Below are 21,657 nucleotides of genomic sequence, written 5' to 3' on the forward strand. Positions count from 1 at the left end.
ATTGTGTTTTAACAAAACAATCATATTAACAATAACAATGAATGACATCAAGCACAATAATAAACAAGGAAAATTATTATTAATAATAAAAAAAATAATGAGATAATAAAAACAGGGTAGAGAGGCAGACTATCACATGAAATAATGTTTAAAGAGTCCTTATAAAATTTCAGCTTTAACACTTTTTTGCTGGAAACATTTTGTAAAGTAGTAATAAAACAATTTAAGTATTAACCTTCTATAGGGCTTGAGTGTCCACACACACGGACTGTACATTTCAGCTCTTAAGAGGCTGTTTAAGACACTTTGATTGTTTTATATTTTGTTAGAGACATAAAGTGTCATCCTGCAAATGTTTTGCAGCATATGAAATGTCCCAAACACTATATTTAACTGTCCAAAATGGGAAAAAATGTTGTTTTTACACTGAAAAAAAATTATTCAAAGATGATTCCTTGGATTTACTAGATTTTTTTTTACGTTAAGTGGTTGTAAACAATTTATTTGGGCTGAATTTAAACAAATTAAGTTGAACATTGCTCAATTTAATTTGTTTGTTTAAATTCAACTCTCTGTTAGTCAAAGCAAGTTCAAAAAAAGATTCTGTTAAATATGCATTAAAAACATTCAGGAAAAAGTTTTATGTAAAGTCGGCCCACGAGTCCACATATATAGACATAAAGTACATCATATCAAAAGATGATTCTTAGATTTTTATTCTAATTATGTTCTAATATGCCCAAATAGCAAAGAGAAATAAAAAATGCATGTAAATAAACACCTTGGGCCTTAAGAGGTTAACAGGTAATGATGAAGAACATTTGTGAGTATAATTTTTACCCAATAAAATAAATAAATTGCCTATAAATTCTATGTTATGATTGTCATGAGAAAAGTAAGAAATTATATCACACATGGAAAAATCAATGTTAAACTTACATTTTGATGTAAAAAAGATGGATAAATCAGACCAAAACACTTTAACGTGGGCATTTGACAAAACGATTTTGAGTTACAGAAGACACTATTTGAATTAGGATTGCCAAATTTAGATACACTCTCATTTGAGGGGTAGATATTGAGTAACACGTTTAAATGTAGTTCTTTATCTGTGTTGGGAGCACAACATTTGTAAGGTAAGAGCCAAGCTTTTTCCAATTAATTTTGTCTATTAGAGAATTCCAAAGAAATTTTTCTTGACTGAAACACATTTCTTAAACTTTTATTACTAAATAAATAAATAGTTCTTTATTTGTCTTCAACAACATTATCAGGGCAATGTGCTTTGTTCGTTTTACCATTGACGTAAAAGCGGCTGCACCTCCAAGCCGCAGCAGGCAGCAGTGCGTCCGAGCCCAGAAGAACAGCTCACTGCAGCGCTTCAGGGACGTCTGCTGGTGAACTGGTGTCAAACAGGCAAGAACATTCTGTTTTATTCCATTTACACGTTTGGTTTAACATAATAAAATTAAATCGAGATCACTAATAGACGAATCCTCCTTCAAAACAGTCGCAAATGTCAGTGTACGTGTTGAATTTGCGAGCATTGCACTCGCACTGCTGGCTAGATTTTGTCCCGGTTATGCTAGCATGCTAACTGATTGTTTTGATCACATAGTTTGTCATTCCAGCGCACAGTTTCAATCATATTTATAATTTTCTTGTGCTTTACACAAACCTCACTGCGGTGCCTCATTCGAGAAGTTAAACAAAGCGATGATAGTAGTTGTTGGCTGTTTCTAGCTCATCATTCTGCAATGTTTGGGCTTTACAGCTCTTGACCCTGACAGAGGCTTTTGGATATTTGTTTATATTTCTAAACTGAGAAATTAACTTTAATTTCTCGAGCAGGGTTAGTTATTTTGTAGTTAAATTTGATTTATTTGTGTAAAATAAAGCTTTAAGTAATAAAGCTAGTGGTGCACAAAGCATTGGAGTCTCTATTGTGTGTTTATTTTTTGCACATCCGGCCTATAAAGCTCAAGTTTTGGAGTAATGGCCTATAAGACATCTAGTTATTTTAGGAAAACAACATATTTAATTAATTGTATGTTGTAATAAAATGTATATTTATTTTATATTTTACTTAAATACATAAATAAATTGTAACATAATTATAAAAACACATTAGATTTTCTTAAATGCTGTGAAAATAAGAAAAATACACAATAGATTTGAGTAAAATTGACTTTTGAATAAAGCTGGTGGTGCATAAAGCATCAGAGTCTCTATAGTGTATCTTTAACATCAGACCTATCAAGATTAATTCATGGAGTAATGTCCGATAAGAAAAACAACATGTATTGGAAGTTTAATTTAAGCACTGTTTTGTTGTTGTTATTATTGGTGGTTTGGTATTTATTTAACGCTGGTGTCTTGTCAGACTTGCTGCACACTTGTCTTCCCTGGAATGTAATTAGCTTGATTTAATCAGTGCTCATTCAGTCATTTAATATCTATGAATTAATTTAGTAAATCTGTCAGACGTCTAGTCACTTGTGTCATGACTGAGCAAAAAAATCACACTTTTAATCACATTTTTAGTAGTCAAAATGTTGATTAATTTATCATATTTACTTTCCAATTCCATCATGCTACATGTGTTGAGATCATGAAGTTTGTGCTGAGATTTAATAAGCATTTGCTATTAATAGATTAATTAGCAGCATTACTATAAAATCTTTGGTTTAATATGGTTATCAAATTTAGCAGAAAGTCAAAGTTACTTTGTTTAACCCTGTTTTGTTGTATTAAATGTATTTATTTTATACTTAAATTGTAACATAATTCTAAAAAACACATTTGATTGTCTTAAATGCTGTGAAAATGAGAAAAATAGAGATAGATTTGAGTAAAATTTAGTTTAAAAAAGCTAGGGGTGTTCAAAGCATTGGAGTCTCTAAAGTGTTTATTTTTAGCATCAGGCCTAAAGAGCTCAATTCATGGAGTAATGGCCTATAAGAAAACAAATGATATTGGATGTCTAATATATTGGAAGAATACTTTTTTGGTTGTTGATGTTTTATTTATTTAACGCTGGTGTCTTGTCAGACTTGCTGCACACTTGTTTTAGCTGGAATGTAATTAGCTTGATTTAATCAGTCCTCATTCAGTCATTTATTATCTATAAATTAATTTAGTAAATCTGTCAGACGTCTAGTCACTTGTGTCATGACTGAGCAAAAAACATCACACTTTTAATCACATTATTAGTAGTCAAAATGTTAATTAATTTATCATATTTACTTCCAATCTATTGTGATAATGAAGTTTGTGCTGACATTTAACACGATCGCTATTAATAGATTAATTAGCAGCATTACTATTTAATTTTTAGTTTAATATGGTTATTAAATTTAACAGAAAGTTAAAGTTACTTAAATTAATTGTAACAGTTTAAAAAAAGTGCTTAAATGCTGTAAAAATAAGGGATTTTGTTATTTTCCTTATTTTGTTGTATTAAAAATTTATTTATTTTATGTTTTGTATTTTACTTAAATTGTGACATAATTATAAAAACACATTAGATTTTCTCAAATGCTGTGAAAATAAGAAAAATACACAATAGATTTGAGTTAAATTGACTTTTGAATAAAGCTAGTGGTGCATAAAGCATCAGAGTCTCTATAGTGTATCTTTAACATCAGACCTATCAAGATTAATTCATGGAGTAATGTCCGATAAGAAAAACAACATGTATTGGAAGTTTAATTTAAGCACTGTTTTGTTGTTGTTATTATTGTTGGTTTGGTTTTTATTTAACTCTGGTGTCTTGTCAGACTTGCTGCACACTTGTCTTCCCTTTAATGTAATTAGCTTGATTTAATCAGTCCTCATTCAGTCATTTATTATCTATGAATTAATTTAGTAAATCTGTCAGACGTCTAGTCACTTGTGTCATGACTGAGCAAAAAAATCACACTTTTAATCACTTTTACTAGTCAAAATATTTGATTAATTTATCATATTTACTTTTAAATTTCATCATACTAGGTCTGTTGCGCTCATTTTGTGCTGACATTTAGTAACTAATTGCTATTAATAACTTAATAAGCAGCATTACAATTTAATTACATAAATTAATTTAGCAAATCTGTCAGACGTCTAGCCACTTATGTCATGACTGAGCAAAAAAATCACACTTAATTACACTTTTACTAGTCAAAATTTGATCTGTTGCAATCATGAAGTTTGTGCTGAGATCTAACGCGTAATTAATATTAATAGATTAATTAGCAGCAGTACAATTTATATATTATATTTAAAATTTTATTATGTTTTATAAGAATCTGTTACATGCTGTTAAGTTACATTATGTTATGTTTTATTATATTATATGAACTGTATAATAACTATGTTATATTATGTTAATAATGTCATGTTTTACCATTAGTTTTACCACGGATTATGAGAGCTGGTTAGCAAAATAAAACAGATGACATGCTAAAATACCTAAGTATGATGAATCTGAATATTTGTGCCAGTCTGTTAAGATAAAATTGCTCAAAACACCTTACAATGACGTTATTTTAATGACTAATGTCTTATAATACTGCTAAAACAATTTATTTTATATAAAATACTGATAATTAAATGGTGGAGCTTCTTGAGTTTGTTCAGTAAGGCAGTGTTTCCCAACCCTGTTCCTGAAGGCACACCAACAGTACACATTTTCAACCTCTCCCTAATCAAACACACCTGAATCAACTCATCATAACATCAGAAGAGACTCCAACACCTGAAGTTAATGGGTCAGAAAAGGGAGACATCCAAAATAGGTACTGTTGGTGTGCCTCCAGGAACAGGGTTGGGGAAACACTGCAGTAAGGAGTGTTTTGATTGGTGGATTAAAAACTCACAGCAGTTGGCTAAACAGAATATCCTCCAATAAAAGATGTGTCCTGCCAGGAAGGTCTCAAAAGTATCGCACACCAATTCAAAGGACTCCATGCTCGTGTGAGCATTTTCCAATGCACATTCAGTGGTTCATAAATACACGTAACATAATTCATAAATGCATGAGGAAAGTAATCCAAGAACTTCATATATACAGTGCTCAGCATATATGAGTACACCCCAGTTTGAAAAGGAATATTATTGGTAATATATATTGGTGCATTTGAACAAAACAGATTTATTAAACGGATATATTTATTAAAATAATATTTTAGTCACCAAACATATTCAGAAATGCAAAGATAATACAATCTAATTCTAGCTAAACATTGCTAAATGAAATTACAAACTACAACATTTCAACAAAATTGTATATATTTTTTGTATATGCATATGTAGCATACATTTGAACTATTATTGTAAGCTATTTTGTTAGATTAGCTCCATATTTGGCTTCTGTACTGACTAGGGGTGGGCGATATGACCTAAAATTAATATCACTGTATTTTTCATCTTTTGAACGGTGACGGTATAATATCATGGTATTACTTTCAATAGCAAAATAATATACATCTCAAGAAAGAACGGACAAAAGAAAGTCTCACTTCTATCACTCTTTAAAAGTTTTGGTTTGGGTCATTGTAAATGCTCAGTCTCGTTATGAGCTGATCTTCATTTCTCTGTGTTGGTGGAATAAAGCAGGCGAGTCAGCCGCACCAATTTATGAGCAGACAGAGCAGGATTCTCGCGATGACCACCACCAATTCCGCTCTGTTATGAGCCGTAGTTTCAGTGTAAACTTAGTAAAGGTGAGTTTCTTTGGCGATGATGTGTACAGTATTAGACTTTATATTTAGGGGACATTTGCGCTGAACACGCGGTGAATGCAACGCATCGAGATTCGGGCACCTTCACCAAAAACACTCGATTGATCTCAGCTGGCGGATCAACATTTACCTCATGTTATGATCGCTGTCATCTGCGCCATTATTATTATTATTATTATAACTTTAGGTGAGGTTTGCAAACCTGTGCACTTTTCACTCTTCAGCCGTTAAAATATATTATGAGGGCGCATAGATTAAATTTCGGGCGCTCATGCGACCAAAATGGTTGCAATTTCGAGCCCTGTAGTATAAGGACATGTATTCAGACCACAACTGAACGTTTGAAGAAAATTGAATGCCTTATTATTTAGAATGAGCTATTATTGATGTAAATGCAGCCGTTCAAGGCGCATAATTGATTTATTACGGTATTGACGGTATTAGAAAATCCATGTCGAGGCGCAATGTCACACCGGTGATGACTATAACACCGGTGTACCGCCCACCCCTAGTACTGACTAATTTAATGTATATGCTCAAATATAATATTGTAAAGCATCCTATAGAAAATACTAATTTAAATGAGAGATTTGTGGGGGTGTACTCATATTCTGAGCACTATACATAATGGTGTAAACATTTGAAATGTATTTTTGTAAGATGCATATGTGTGAGAATTATTCAATGCTGAATTCAGTATTTTAATGCTTGAAATGTTCAAGACACCAGAAATATTTTTACTTTTGAATTGTGTTTTGACTTTACGATTTGGAGTTGTGGATTTCTGATTTGTGCTGTGCGTTTATGAATTTTATGAATGCAAATGTATTATTTTTGAGACTGATCTGGCTCCATATATGTAGAGTATTTTTACAGTCATTAAGGATTTCACTAATTGGGTCAGCCTCATTTTCTTCATGGGAAGGTTTATATTTGCATGGAATCGCTCATAATTGTGTTGATGTTTGTGTTGTGTTGCAGGACGGCGCGTGTGTGTGTGTTTGTAAGCTGTGCCGATGGAGCAGTGTGCGTGTGTGGAGAGAGAACTGGAGAAGGTGTTGCACCGGTTCGTCACATATGGACATCAGTCAGAGGAACGGCTAGACGAACTCTTAAATAACGTCTGTGAGCTGAGGAGTCGACTGCTCGCTTACGGTGAGGAATTGGTAGATCAGAATACAGGAATATTTCACCCACAATTAAATGATTCTGTCAGTAATCAAAGATAACGTTTGTGAGCTCATAATATATATATATTATACATATACACACACACAGTGAGGATCGAACGTTTGGGCACCACAGGTAAAAACTTGTATAAATGTGCATAAAGAAGCAAAGGAAAGATGGAAAAATCTCCGAAAGGTATCAAATTACAGATTAGACATTCTTTTAATATGTAAAAAATGTTTTTGATCATTTACAAATTTCCATCATTTACACTTTCAAAAAAAACGGCGTCTGCAAAAGTTTGGGCACCCTGCAGAGTTTATAGCATGCACTGCCCCTTTTGGAAAGCTGAGATCTGACAGCGTCATGCATTGTTCTCAATCATCGTCTGGTAAGACCAAGTGATGTCAATCTCAAAGGTTTTAAATGCCCAGACTCATCTGACCTTGCCCCAACAATCAGCACCATGGGATTTTCCAATGCCTAGTTCACACTACATGACTTTAAACATCGGCAGATCCCTGTGCTGTTCACACTACATGACTTGATTTTGTGCCTTTTAATCACTGTGGCGTTCACACTACGCAACACTATGTAAATAATCCACAAGAGGGGGGTGACACACTACAAGATCTGACAACAACTAGTTCCCCAACAGCTCAGTCCAGCTGCCAAACCACAGCCAATGAAATGTTGAGGGAGGAGTCGTCAGAAAAAGCTGGACACTGCTTGTGTGCTGATGACATCACTGACAGCATTTAAAAACATCGTCAGTCAGCTGATGCATCAGCAGATTAATCGCTCCTCTCCAAGGTTTGAGTGGATTGATACACAGAGAGTTTTTAATTTTTGTAATTTAATAACCCTTTGAAATAAAACTAACATATCTATAACACCCTGACGTTTCCTAAATATCTGTGTATTTCTTTCTAACATTGTTATTTTTTAAATTACAAAACAGTAAAGAACTGAGCATTTCTACCTTTAATTACCACCTTGGTCAAAATGACTGCATTCATGTCCGCTACTTTTCGCTGTGACTTTAAATATGCACGCATTTTTTTTTGCCTAGCAACTTCCTGCTAACTTAAACTTTCTGATAGCAAAAACATAAATTTACTTCAGATATATCTTTCAAAACTGTGCAGCGAAATAGCTCCGGTCAGAATGAGCAGTATGGTAATTCTAATAGTTACAGAATTCTAGTTCTCCTGCTAATTTAGCCTACTCTCGTGTCCGTTTTAACGCAGAATGAAGCAAGTGCATCGATGCCCATTCTGGCCAATCACAGGCGTTTCTGTTGATCTCCTGAGCACATGGCCATTCAGCTCAAGCTGATATGCTCTTTCATTGGCTGCAGCTCATCTTCAAAATATTCCTTTTGTGCCCAACAGAAGAAAGAAACTTTTAAAGGTTTAAACCACACACTGAAAAAAACGCTCCATTGGATTTACTACACTTTTTTAAGGTGTTTGCAAACAATTCATATAGGCTGAATTTAAACATACAAATTAAATTAGTAGTGTTCAACTTCATTTGTTTGTTTAAATTCAGCCCATATAAATTGCAATAACGCTTGCATATAAACCGCTTAAATCAATTTAATGAATGAACGGAGGAGGGAGGTCATTTTTGGCTGAGCTATCCCTTTAAAGATGAATAATGATTCCCTGAACTCACGATTTAATTAATGATTTTGATTTCAAGATTACATTTTCTTTATCAAGGGATAGTTCACCCGAAAATGAAAATTCTGTCATTGTTTACTCACCTTTTACTTCACAGGTGTCAAACTCAGTTCCTGGAGAGCCACAGCCCTGCATGGTTTAGCTTTAACCCTAATTAAACACACCTGATCAGATTAATTAAACAGTCCTTCAGGCTTGTTTAAAACCTACAGGGAAAGCTGCGGTCACACTAGATTTTTCTCTCTATAGACTTCCATTCATACGCACGTTAATGCGTCAGACCGGAAACGCAATCTCGTGCGACATGTTTCGCAGTTCACTGCATTGGAAAGTTCAAGCTTGGTGAACTCTGACCTGCAAAATCGCTTGACTGCGTGAAACCAATCGAGGATCAAAACATGAACTCTCCATGCAGAAATGTAAAATATGGATCAATCGCTCACTTTTTTAAATGTCTAATAATCTTGTTTAATCCCGCCCCTTTTCGCAGCGCCGTACTACAGAATTTTGCATGCTCAAACTGTAGTGTGACCGCAGCTGTCGTGTTATGGAGCAGGGTTGGAACTAAACTGTGCATGGATGCAGCCCTCCAGGAACTGAGTTTGACGCCCTGTTTTACTTGTTTCAGACCTGTTTGAGTGTCTTTCTTCTGTTAAAGATATTCTAAGAATGATGTTTGCTGTTTGTTTAAACGGCTTATATAAAATGAGCTGAAACAACTTAATTGTTTTATGTTCAATTCACTTAAATTTGTAAAAAATAAGAAACTAGTTAACTTAATTTCTTAATGTTGTCCCAACAGAAATCAATTGTGTGGAACCCAACGTTTTTTACAGTGCACAAGAGAAGCTATTTTAAAGAAAGCTGGAAACCTGTAACCATTGACTTTAATAGTATTTGTTTTTCCTTCTATGAAAGTTAATGGTTACAGGTTTTCAGATTTCTTCAAAACATCTTGTTTTTGAAGAGAAAATCCTTAAAATACAGATTCATTCATCGCACATCAAGACTAAATTTGATTATTTTTTTCCTCAATACAGCGCTCTAGTTCATTTTTACAATATAATTTCTTATCAGTACTTAACAGCAGCGCATTAATACTCAAAAGTGCAAAATGATGCTATCATACTGTGATGCAGGCTTTTTTTTTAGCTTCAATACAAACCGCTAAAAGAGAAGGAGAGAGAGTGATTCATATATCAATGGCAGAATATAAAACAAGTCTAAAAAGCAGCAGAGGAGGAGGAGGAGGAAGTCAAGCAAGTGCTTTTTCAGCTTTGAAAAAAGCAAATTCAGTGACATTAAGTCAAGAACAATAGGTGTACTTCAGATGCCTGCATAAATAATAGCCTGCAGAACATGCAAACAGCTGTGTTTAACAGTATAACCTCGAGCCCACACTGTAGGTTTGCTGATGCTTACATAAAGTTTCCGAGATGAGTCACAGTAGCATATGTCCGTTTAGATTGAGCTTGAGTTGTTGTTTTTAAAATACAACCTGACATTTCCAACTCATTTTAAATGCATTTTAAGACTAGATTTGTTCTAGTGATTTTTTTTTTAGCAGATGTCACATTGGACTTTGGTCTTTTGCGCTCTGAAGTCTAAAATTTTCGTATGTTTTTTTCATATTCATATCTGAAACGTTTGTCACGTACACAAACCTCGCACACTGAGTTCGATGCATATTAATTAATCCATTTCAGAGTCAATTCAAGCAGTGATGCATTGTTCTCTTTTTCAAAGTAGAAAAAGAAAGAGGAATAGACTACATATTGTGTTCATCCAATACTGCATAGAGAGGAAGGAGAGTTCAGCTCCTTGTCAAAGAGCTCCGCTGGGTTATCCCCAAATTCATTCATTAATTTTCCTTCGGCTTAGTCATTTTGTTCATCAAGGGTCGCCACAGCGCCAACTTATTTAATTCACCTTTATTTCTGTAGCATTCTTTGTAGTATTGTTATTATACAACCCAGTACTGGAAAAGCATCCATACACACTTATTCACACTCGCACACTACGGCCAATTTAGTTTAATCAATTCCCCTATAGCGCATGTGTTTGGACTGTGGGGGAAACCAGAGCACCCGGTTTCCACACACACCACACAGAAATGATAAGTGGCCCAGCCGGGACTCGAACCGGTGACCTTCTTGTCTTGCTAACCACTGAGCCACCGTGTCAGCCTTATCTCCAAATGCAAAGTTTATTTCAGGAAATCAGTGGAATTTTGATACATTGCTTGTGACACCACACAGAAATGATAAGAGGCCCAGCCAGGACTCGAACCGGTGACCTTCTTGTCTTGCTAACCACTGAGCCACCATGTCAGCCTCATCTCCAAATGCAAAGTTTATTTCAGGAAATCAGTGGAATTTTGAGACATTGGTTGTGATACTTTGCACATTTACATGCGTAAACAAATCCGGAACTGAGTCTGGCTGTACGGTAAACGTATCGACGGACACACACATGCAATCGCCAAACAGCAGCGTGAGGTCAAATTTTTTTTGTAACTTGCGAAGGTTACGGATGAAAACTTGTTTAGTTTTTCAGTTCATCTGTACCGCATGTGTTTGGACTGTGAGGGAAACCAGAGGAAGGAAGCAGCCGGAGGAAACCCATGCCCAGCTGAGACTCGAACCAGTGACCTTCTTACTGTGAGGCGACAGTGCTAACAACTGAGCCACCTTGCCACCTATCATCAAAATGTTAAAAATCTTAACTAATTTATGTATTCTTTTGTATGTTGTTTTAATAGTATATGTATTAATGAAGTGTTTTGCCATGAAAATAGCCATTAAAATGGAAATATATGATGATGATGATGGTGATGTTGTGTTTGAATGTGCTTCAGGTGTTCAGGATGCAGATCTGTCAGTGCTGCATCAAACTATGGCCCAGTGCTGTAAGGAGATCAAGGAAACCGTGCAGATGCTCGCCTCAAGACACAAGGACATCCACGGCAGCGTGTCCAAAGTGGGCAAAGCCATCGACAGAGTAAGAGCTTCAGTTCTGCTGTTAACCCTTGTATTATGTTGGGGATGTTTTCATTCACTCTGGGGTGATTTTGAGTCTTAATTTGGCCACAACTTTCTCCGTGTTTCTTATTTTGACACATATTTTGGGAAAATGTGTAGAAAATGTTCAAAAATTGAACTATACACTGGGCAAATTGACTTCCCTTTTCAGTGCTCGACATTAAGGACTGCCTGCTGGCTCAGGGCCAGTGTGCGAGACACTCGAGACAGTACACAGGATTGTTACTGGACCAATCGGGCCAGTGCTGCTTTGTCATTCATTCATTCATTTTCTTTTTGGCTTAGTCCCTTTATTAATCCGGGGTTGCTACAGCGGAATGAACCCCCAACTTATCCAGCATGATTTAACGCAGCGGATGCCGTTTCTGCCTTAACCCATCTCTGGGAAACATCCACACACACTCATACACTACGGACAATTTAGCCTACCCAATTCACCTGTACCGCATGTCTTTGGGCTGAGGGAAACCGAAGCACCCGGAGGTCAATTGTGTTTAAACAGGATGCTTTCACAACTAGACATTAGTTTCAGAACCTGTCTTGTTTGGCCAGCTAGCGCGGATCGTTTGGCATATGTGAATCCCACGATTACGCTTAGATCCACGACAAATGAATGTGTCAGAGATCGCCAAAATGAGGTGGTCTCGGCTCGATTGAAACTACCTCTGGAGCGGCTCGATTGTAGTAAACAAAAACGAACTAACGAACCACTCACTGTGTGTTATGCATGTGTAATAGCCATATATACCGCTATATGAAGAGAGAAATATGAGTAGGACGGGATGTCATCGTTTCTACTGGCAAATGTGCATTTCATGTCGAATATAGATATGAAAGCATGCTGAAATATTACAGAGTGCCATTTATCTGTTAAAATTTACAGAAATTATCCTCTGATATTTTTCATATTTTATTGGTTGTATTAGTTTTGTTGTATTAGGCCTATTGTTTTGTTCATTTCTGCACTGACATCTCTTAAGAAAGATCAACATTGATCTGACTGCAGTCTCGGTTCATCTGTTATTTCTCTCTATAATTTAGACCTATAATGCAGAATTCTAGCCAATGTTTTTTTTTTAATAGATTAATTCAATAGATGGATTTAATTCAATAGATTTTTTAAACTGAAGTGAGGTTATGTATGAGAAAGTCATACCTCTTTGATTTATATTTGGTGATGATGTCTGTTGGTGTCAAAATTTAAATTAAAGGTTAGATTTAAAAATTATATTTTTATATATAAAATGCATTTATTTATTTTATTTTATTATTTTTTTATTAAATGGCCGATCGGCCTTGTAGAAAAAAAAATCCATAGTGATGAACTGCTTTTGGTGGCTGTTTTTGCCCCATTAACTTACATTTTAATGACATTTTTTTTTTGATTGCAAAGCCATGACAGCATATAATCATGCATTCTTGATTGCTGCTGGTTTTACCTGATGGGAAGAGGTAAAAGGTTTTATTTTAACCGTTGATCATCAGTTGCAGTGCAAAAACACTTTCTGCCTTCTATATGGAGTATTGAGTGAGTGACACCTTTGCGCACTTATCTTGGTATGTCTGAGAAAATCAAAAAAAAGCAGCTCAGCTCTCAGAACAGAGTAAACACAGTATTATATTCCTGCACACACACTATAATCTGCTGTTTTACTCCATATAAAAGCTAGAAACTCTTTTGCACAGGCCTATCCAGAGGGTTAATGCTGCCAACTGATGATCAACAGTAAAATTTACGCATTTCATGTCAACAGGGAAAACCAGCAGTAATCAAGAAAGCATGATTATATGCTGTCATGGCTTTGCAATCAAAAAATGTCATTAAAATGGACGTCAATGGAGCAAAAACTGCCACCAACATCACTAAAATAATGTTTATTAATTTGTGAGTTTTGCATTGAATATATTACCAATGTTTATAGCCAATGCTGCTGAGATGGCATTCAAACATAGTTTTAAAACATTGAAACTCTTTGTTAAATGTGTCATGTTCCCTGCTGCAGAATTTTGATGCGGAGGTGAGTGCAGTAGTTGCTGAGAATGTGTGGGACTCTCCAGAGAGGCAGAAATACCTCAGTGAAACTATCGTTGAACACCTGTATCGACAGGGCATGCTGAGTGTTGCAGAAGACCTCTGCCAGGTACAGATTTATCTCTTCCCAAAAAATACTGCAAAAGTGAAAGTGCTTTTTTTTAGATAATGTATTCATGTTGACTTGTGGTCTGTGTTCTCAGGAGTCTGGTGTAGTAATCGACATGAGCATGAAACAACCCTTTCTAGAGCTCAACCGCATTTTAGAGGCTTTAAGAACACAAGATCTCAGACCAGCTTTAGAGTATGTGTCCTATCCTTCTGCTCTGTTGGGTCTAACATTGGGTCTAACATTGGGTCTCATTCACTTGTGTGATTATGTTAGATGGGCAGTGACAAACCGTCAGCGGCTGCTGGATCTGAACAGCACCCTTGAGTTTAAGCTGCACAGACTGTATTTCATCAGCCTGCTCAACGGGGGCATCGGCAAACAGCAGGAGGCGTTACAGTACGCTCGACATTTCCAACCCTTCGCATCACAGCATCAGAGAGGTGAGCCAAACAATTCAGGAAATACTGCTTTAACTACGACAGGGTGTCTGCGGGGTCCTGAAGTCTTAATGTCTTAAATCTATGACAGTAAATAAATATATTGAAAATAAAGAAATCATTCAGCAATCAAAATTGAGGTCAAGTGTTCAATTAATCAGGATTTTAGTTTTGATTTTAGGTCATATTGTCCAGTCCTAGTTTGGGTGAAGGGGCTATTTTCTGCTGCTAACTTAAAATCTAATACACAAAGTGAACACATGTCATTGTTAGTGTTTGTATTATTGTTTACAAGTGAGATTCAGATACAGTTAATTAGTTTAGGAGACTCCAAATTCGATTCAAGAACATTTAAACTAGCACAATACGGGCACTTTAATATTTTTGATGGATTAATGCGCTTTCAGAGATTTCCTGACATGTGACCTTTTGTTTATTTCCTCTTCAGATATTCAGATCTTAATGGGCAGTCTAGTGTACCTCCGCCATGGGATTGAGAACTCTCCGTACCGCAGTCTTCTGGAGACAGACCAGTGGGCTGAGATCTGTAACATCTTCACACGGGACGCTTGTGCTCTGCTCGGCCTCTCTGTGGAGTCTCCACTCAGTGTCAGGTCAGAAAAACGACTGCTACATCTGATCTTACGAGTACTAAAATCTCTCCGGATTCTGCGAGATTTGTAACATATACCATAGGGTTGGGTCGATAGACGTCTCGATCCTCCGCCACGCCCCCTTTCGCAAACTCGCTCACAAAAAATACACACTTAAGTCCCGTTTACACTACGTCTTAGTTTTAAAGTGGCATTTTAGAACGAAAACGCACTGGCATCCACACTAGCGTTTTAGCTAGCATTTCTGAACAGCCCTTCGTCCACACTATACGAGCACCACTTGCTGAAAACGCACATCATGTGACCACACACATAGACGCATACTGTCATGTGCTCGTCTAAGCTCAAGCTCCAGCTTAGCGGATGCTTTAAGCAGTTCGGACAGTTTATGAAGGATGTACCGCTTGATGGCGTCTCACTATAGTTGTTAAGCATGATATTTAATTGATCTTGTCTCTATGTAACGACTCTTCGCTCTTTTGAATCTATCAGGTGACGTGTCACAGGGTCAGTACACTGCTTCAATCTTTCGCTTTCACGCTTGTACTTAGTAATTTTAGTGAGACCTCAGATATTGTTGGTTGGTTCCTGTTGGTTGTGCAGCTTTTTTTACCAACCAAGTTTGTGGAAGCCATTATAACGACACAGATCACTCTGCCTATTCATGCCAGAGTCCTGCGGGAAAAGTGATTGACGGGTAGTAATTAGTGTGTTACTTTATTTATGATTTGGTTATGGGTAAAACAAAGACCATGCGCGACAGGTAGTTGAAATGGTAGGCTACAAATTATTAATTCTTTATGAATTCATTAATTATTCATGAATAATTAATTCACCGACACCTATGACGACGATGCCATTGTCCATCGCGATGTTTTACATTAGACATCGTACGATGCCAAATTGGTCGACATCGCCCAACCCTAATATGTCAGCCATTTAAAACCAGTGATTTAAAATTGATTTATTTATGACTGCAATTGTTTATGAAAGTTTTAGATGGAGCTGAATGCAGAGCTCTCAAGACACACTTTCAAAATTTAAATGCTAAATTTTTCACTTATTCAGTGCTTGTCTGCTCAATTCCTTCTGAAATGTGAGATTGGTAAGACTTTATAATGTTTTTGCAAGTCTTATATGCTGCGTTTAGTTGATCAAATAAACAGTAAACAGTGATTGTTTAACAATTTAAAATAACTCATCCGTCCATCGATTTTGTTTTTAATTTTACATTTATTTATTGTTATTTGTATTTTTGTTTATTTTTTTTTATTAATATTAATTTATTATGTGTATTTTTATTTGTTTATTTATTTTATTTGTATTTATTGTTATTTGTATTTTTGTTTATTTTTTTTTATTAATATTAATTTATTATGTGTATTTTTATTTGTTTATTTATTTTATTTGTATTTATTGTTATTTGTATTTTTGTTTATTTTATTAACATTTATTTATTGTTTGTATTTTTATTTGTTTATTTATTTTATTTGTATTTATTGTTATTTGTGTTTTTGTTTATTTTATTAATATTTATTTATTGTTTGTATTTTTTATTTATTTATAGTTTATATTTATTTATTTATATTAATTGTATGTATTGTTGTTTTTTTTATTTGTTTATTTATTTTATTTGTATTTATTGTTACTTGTGTTTTTGTTTATTTTATTAACATTTATTTATTGTATGTATTTTTATTTGTTTATTTATTTTATTTGTATTGTTATTTGTGTTTTTGTTTATTTATTTTATTAATATTTATTTATTGTTTGTATTTTTATTTGTTTATTTATTTTATTTGTATTTATTGTTATTTGTGTTTTTGTTTATTTATTTTATTAATATTTATTTATTGTTCATATTTTTTATTTATTCATAGTTTATATTTATTTATTTATTTGTATTGTATGTATTGTTGTTTTTTATTTGTTTATTTATTTTATTTGTATTTATTGTTGTTTGTGTTTTTGTTTATTTATTTTATTAATATTTATTTATTGTTTGTATTTTTTATTTATATTTATTTATAGTTTATATTTATTTATTTATATTAATTGTATGTATTGTTGTTTTTTATTTGTTTATTTATTTTATTTGTATTTATTTATTTATTATAACTTTTTTTATGTATGAGTTTATTTATTCACTATTTATTTATTTTTTAAATATATATACTTAAGCTGAATTTTCACAATCATTACTCCAGTTCTGTGTTTTGTATAATTGTTTGTAATCTTCATGGGTGATCTTTTTTTTGTTGTTGTTGTTGCTTTTATTGAAAATGTGTGTCTATAATTCAGTGCAATTTTTCAGCTTGTTGTAATAATTACAATTTAAAGTGCTCTGTTTTAGGCACTATTGCATTTAATTTGTATTGTCTGTTAAACCCCAAATGTTTTTTTTTTATATATATTTTATTACTAAATCCTGATTTTTATTTATTTATTTATTGGTCTCCATCAGTTTTGCGTCCGGCTGTATGGCACTTCCTGTGCTCATGAACATCAAGCAGGTCATTGAACAGAGACAGTGCAGTGGGGTTTGGACGCATAAGGATGAGCTGCCAGTAAGTCTCTCTCTTTCACTTTAATGCTTTTATTCAGTGCTCTGAGGGACGTCTAAAAGGTTTTGTTGAAAACTTTTACTTGCCACAGAGTAGCTTTACATTAGTATTAGGAATGCACTAGTTATTTGGAACAGCGTTTGGTTTTAGTTATATCAGTGTTTCAAAATGAAGACCTGCTGAGATATCCCAAAGAACAGACTTTAAAATGTATTTGTAGATTACATACTACTAAAATTTAGAATGGTATGTTAGGGAATGGTGATGCAGTGATGCAGTTGGTAGTGATGTCGCCTCATAGCAAGAAAGTTGCTGGTTCGAGCCTCGGCTGGGTCAGTTGGCGTTTCTGTGTGGATTTTGAATGTTCTCCCTGCGTTCGCTTGGGTTTCCTCCGGGTGCTTCGGTTTCCTCCCACAGTCCAAAGACATGCGGTACAGGTGAATTGATTAAGCTAAATTGTCCGTAGTGTATGAGTGTGAGTGAGTGTGTATGGATGTTTCCCAGAGATGGGTTGCGGCTGGAAGGGCATCCGCTGCGTAAAACATATGCTGGATAAGTTGGCGGTTCATTTCGCTGTGGTGACCCCGGATTAATAAAGGGACTAAGCCGAAAAGAAAATGAATGAATGAATGTTAGGGAATAAAGTTGATCCAGGAGGCTGTTATCACAGAATGAAGCCTGACTGGTTTACGAGCAGCCCGATATGAAGTGGAGCACTGTTGTATAAAGTTGAAGGTTCTTTCTTTGAAAACAACCATCCTGGAAGTATTTTAGCCCTCTTATTACAAGGCTACTTCCCACAAAACATTGTTCTGAGCCATAGTAGTTTATTAATTATTTATTAAAATGTGAACCTAACAGAAAGGAGAACAGCTGATGGAGTATACACTAACCAGCATGTTATTCAGACACAAGATGGCGCCAAACAGTCAAAAACACAAAGCTGACAGAAACTATACTAGTTGAATGGAGTATACACTAACCTGCACATTATTTAGTCACAAGCGATTTGGAGCGAATTAGGTACAGTTTGAAAGGAAAACTTGAGCAATTTGACAAAATCTGGCAACCTTTTATTATTCTACAAAGACCATATGAACTAATGCATTATGTTTATGTAATGTTTTAATATTCTTTTTGTAATACTCTGCAGTTTAACCAGGTCTTTGTGAAAAGTCTTTTGAGAGATGACTTGTGATGTGGGTGGATTTATTTATTTATTTTTTGCTTGTGTAATATGAGGACAAAATATGTAAAATGGAGAGTAAAAACTAATTTAACAGTCAAGAAACGCATCGTGACACACAGGCAGACACATATGAATGTGGATGTAAGTATATAAATGTGAATGTATTCACTGCGGTGATTCTCAGTTCTCGAATAAGCCTGCGTTATTTAGCGGTTGTTATCTGGGAATAACATACCTAGTAATGTCACCACTGACCAATCAGAATTGAGTATTCCAGACCGCCCGTGTAATAAATTGCATTATACTGCTCTCAGTTATTAAAACACTGAAACACAAAGCAGTTTAGATTGATTACAACTGGTAAGATATATTTTTTTGTCTGCTAATTTTAATTACGCATGAATATCTGTGCTTTATCTGTTTGCGTGTATTCAGATTGAAATAGACCTGGGGAAGAAGTGCTGGTATCACTCAGTGTTCGCCTGTCCTATCCTGAGGCAGCAAACATCAGAGAGCAATCCTCCCATGAAGCTCATCTGTGGACACGTCATATCCAGAGACGCTCTGAACAAACTCACCAATGCTGGAAAGTAAGGCATCAGATACACACACCTGAAGAGTACTTAATATCCACATTGCATTTAAAGTTTAATCTGTGCTGGCAAACCGACCCAGAAATGACGCTCGATGATCATGTTGTCTGTAAGACACTGTACACTCACTGGCCACTTTATTAGGTACACCTGTCCAACTGCTTGTTTACGCAAATTTGTAATCAGCCAATCACATGGCAGCAACTCAATGCATGTAGACATGGTGAAGCAATCTGCTGCAGTTTTTATCAAGTCTGATTATAAAACATACAATAAATTAATGTTTACCATTAGAGGCTGGTTATATTTTCACTCTGCTGCCATACAACTGTGTTTAACCCCCTTATAAAAGTGATTTTTACATAATAGGTCCCCTTTAAATAACAAATATAAGACATGACATGTGAATCTAAAATATTCCTGACTGTACTCTCTCTTTCTCTCTTCTCAGGCTTAAATGCCCGTATTGTCCAATGGAGCAGAATCCCTCAGATGCCAAACAGATCTACTTCTGATGTCTCTCTCTTCTCTCTTCTGGATGAAACGTTGAAGGCAGTTCAGATGATTCTCCTTCACAGGCAACGATGAGCCTCCAGTGGCGGATTTAACCCCTGAAAACGCCGCCACCTTCCTCTCCAAAGCTTTAGTTTCCAGAGGCGGGTGGCCACGGCAGCGTTCCTGTAGAAGCAGAGGGAAAAAAAAAAAAGACCTCGGCACGTCATTCTTCTTTTCGCCAGTACGTATGTGTGCATTTCGCTTCCATTCGTTTTAATTGCAGAACATTTTAAGTTCCCATTCTCGAACGCCTCCTAATTTTTTTATTTTCAAGCAACCGGGTGTGATGCATCTGTGCGGGTTGCCAGATCACATCCACAATTTCCTCTTTTTAAGATCACACACAGAGATCCTTTGATTTAAACTTGCCTTTTCAGTATGTATATTAAACGTGACATCCGATAATAAAGACTGCGCAGGTTATTCTACACCAATCACGTCTCCTTTCAGCATAATAAAGGCTTGGAATATTCATGAGATGATATAAGTGCGGGTTTGCGTGCGGAAGCCTTTGCTCTGTGTGTGTTTTTAAGAGTTGAATTAATAAACAGCAGTGATTTGTGACTATAACGTTTCTCCATTAGTGTAATTGCATATGTAGCGTATTTAATAAACACACACATACACACACACTCTGATCTGACTCGGCTTTCAGGCTTGTATAATCGAAACGGGTTGTGGATTGAGTTTTTTTGCCAGCAGAATATTTGTCCATTATTGTACAGTTGACGGTAGACTGAGTGTGTTTTAATGTTCCTCGTGGAGATGAGCGTTTCCCATAATAATAATAATCCCTGAATGTAAAGTTCACTCTGTTTATATGTGTACAGGTGACGCTGGAGTAATATTTGATCCCTCAGGATATTCCTCATTGGCTTTAATGTAACTGCTGATTAATGCGTTTCACCATAGGGATTGTGTTTCTGGAGGTGTGCATGCAGGAGCAGAGCGTGTGGTTTGTAAATTGCTCTTTATTTTGCGGTGATTGAGCTTTTCTGACAGACCTGAAACCCAGTGGCTTATTGGAGATCAAAAAACTAACTTTACTTTCTCTGAGGTGGATGAACCAGCACAGCAAATGATGTCCGATATCGTTTTTCTTTTATTTCGGTAAGGGTGAAGTCTTTCCTCTTGTGTGGCCACTGATAATAAGTGTTGTCTGTTTGTTCAAGTAGACAATCATTTATTACCTCCCTGACGTTTGTGAGATTGAGGCAGAGTAACGTGTGTTATGATCTGAGATTAGGCAAAGTGTTTTCTTTTAGTTTTCATTCAGTGGTTTGAGTAATGACTCTGCTTTCTCTACTAACAACTGCAAGGCTAAATATTGTAAATATTTATCTTCTGACAGTACAGTATGTTTATTATACTTGCATCTAAATAATAAAAGATTTATACTCAATTTCTTTTGAGCGTGCTTTCTGCTTTTGGGAGCTGTTTATTTAGAAATTAATGCATTTTATTTGAACTGTGGTGTTGACACGATGCTCAATTGGTACTAATGGGCCCAAAGTGTGCCAAGAAAATATCCCCACACCATTACACCCCCACCACCAGCCTGAACTGTTGATACAAGGGAGGATGGATCCATGCTTTCATGTTGCTGATGCCAAATTCTGACCCGACCATCAGAATGTGGCAGCAGAAATGGAGACTCATCAGACCAGGCAACGTTTCTCCAATCTTCTATTGTCCAGTTTTGGTGAGCCTGTGTGAATTGTAGCCTCAGTTTCCTGTTCTCTGCTGACAGGAGTGGCACCCGGTGTGGTCTTCTGCTGCTGTAGCCCATCCGCCTCAAGGTTGGATGTGTTGTGTGTTCAGAGATGCTCTTCTGCAGACCTCGGTTGTATCGAGTGGTTATTTGAGTTACTGTTGCCTTTCTATCATCTGGAACCAGTCTGGCCATTCTCCTCTGACCTCTGACATCATCAAGGCATTT

General features: G+C 35.5%; 1 protein-coding gene across 1 annotated transcript; it reads left to right on the plus strand.

Moving 5' to 3' along the window:
- Positions 1-1,351: 1,351 nt before the first annotated feature.
- On the plus strand, positions 1,352-21,120 carry rmnd5b (required for meiotic nuclear division 5 homolog B). The gene is made up of 10 exons (XM_056472462.1): positions 1,352-1,416; positions 6,705-6,878; positions 11,439-11,581; positions 13,626-13,763; positions 13,858-13,958; positions 14,040-14,206; positions 14,652-14,817; positions 17,282-17,384; positions 19,006-19,160; positions 19,615-21,120. Exons 2-10 carry the CDS (start codon positions 6,740-6,742, stop codon positions 19,676-19,678), a joined length of 1,176 nt encoding a protein of 391 aa, XP_056328437.1. The 5' UTR covers positions 1,352-1,416; positions 6,705-6,739; the 3' UTR covers positions 19,679-21,120.
- The last annotated feature ends 537 nt before the right edge of the window (positions 21,121-21,657 follow it).

The sequence above is a fragment of the Danio aesculapii genome, chromosome 14 (genome assembly GCF_903798145.1).
Source record: "Danio aesculapii chromosome 14, fDanAes4.1, whole genome shotgun sequence".
Classification (NCBI taxonomy): domain Eukaryota; kingdom Metazoa; phylum Chordata; class Actinopteri; order Cypriniformes; family Danionidae; genus Danio; species Danio aesculapii.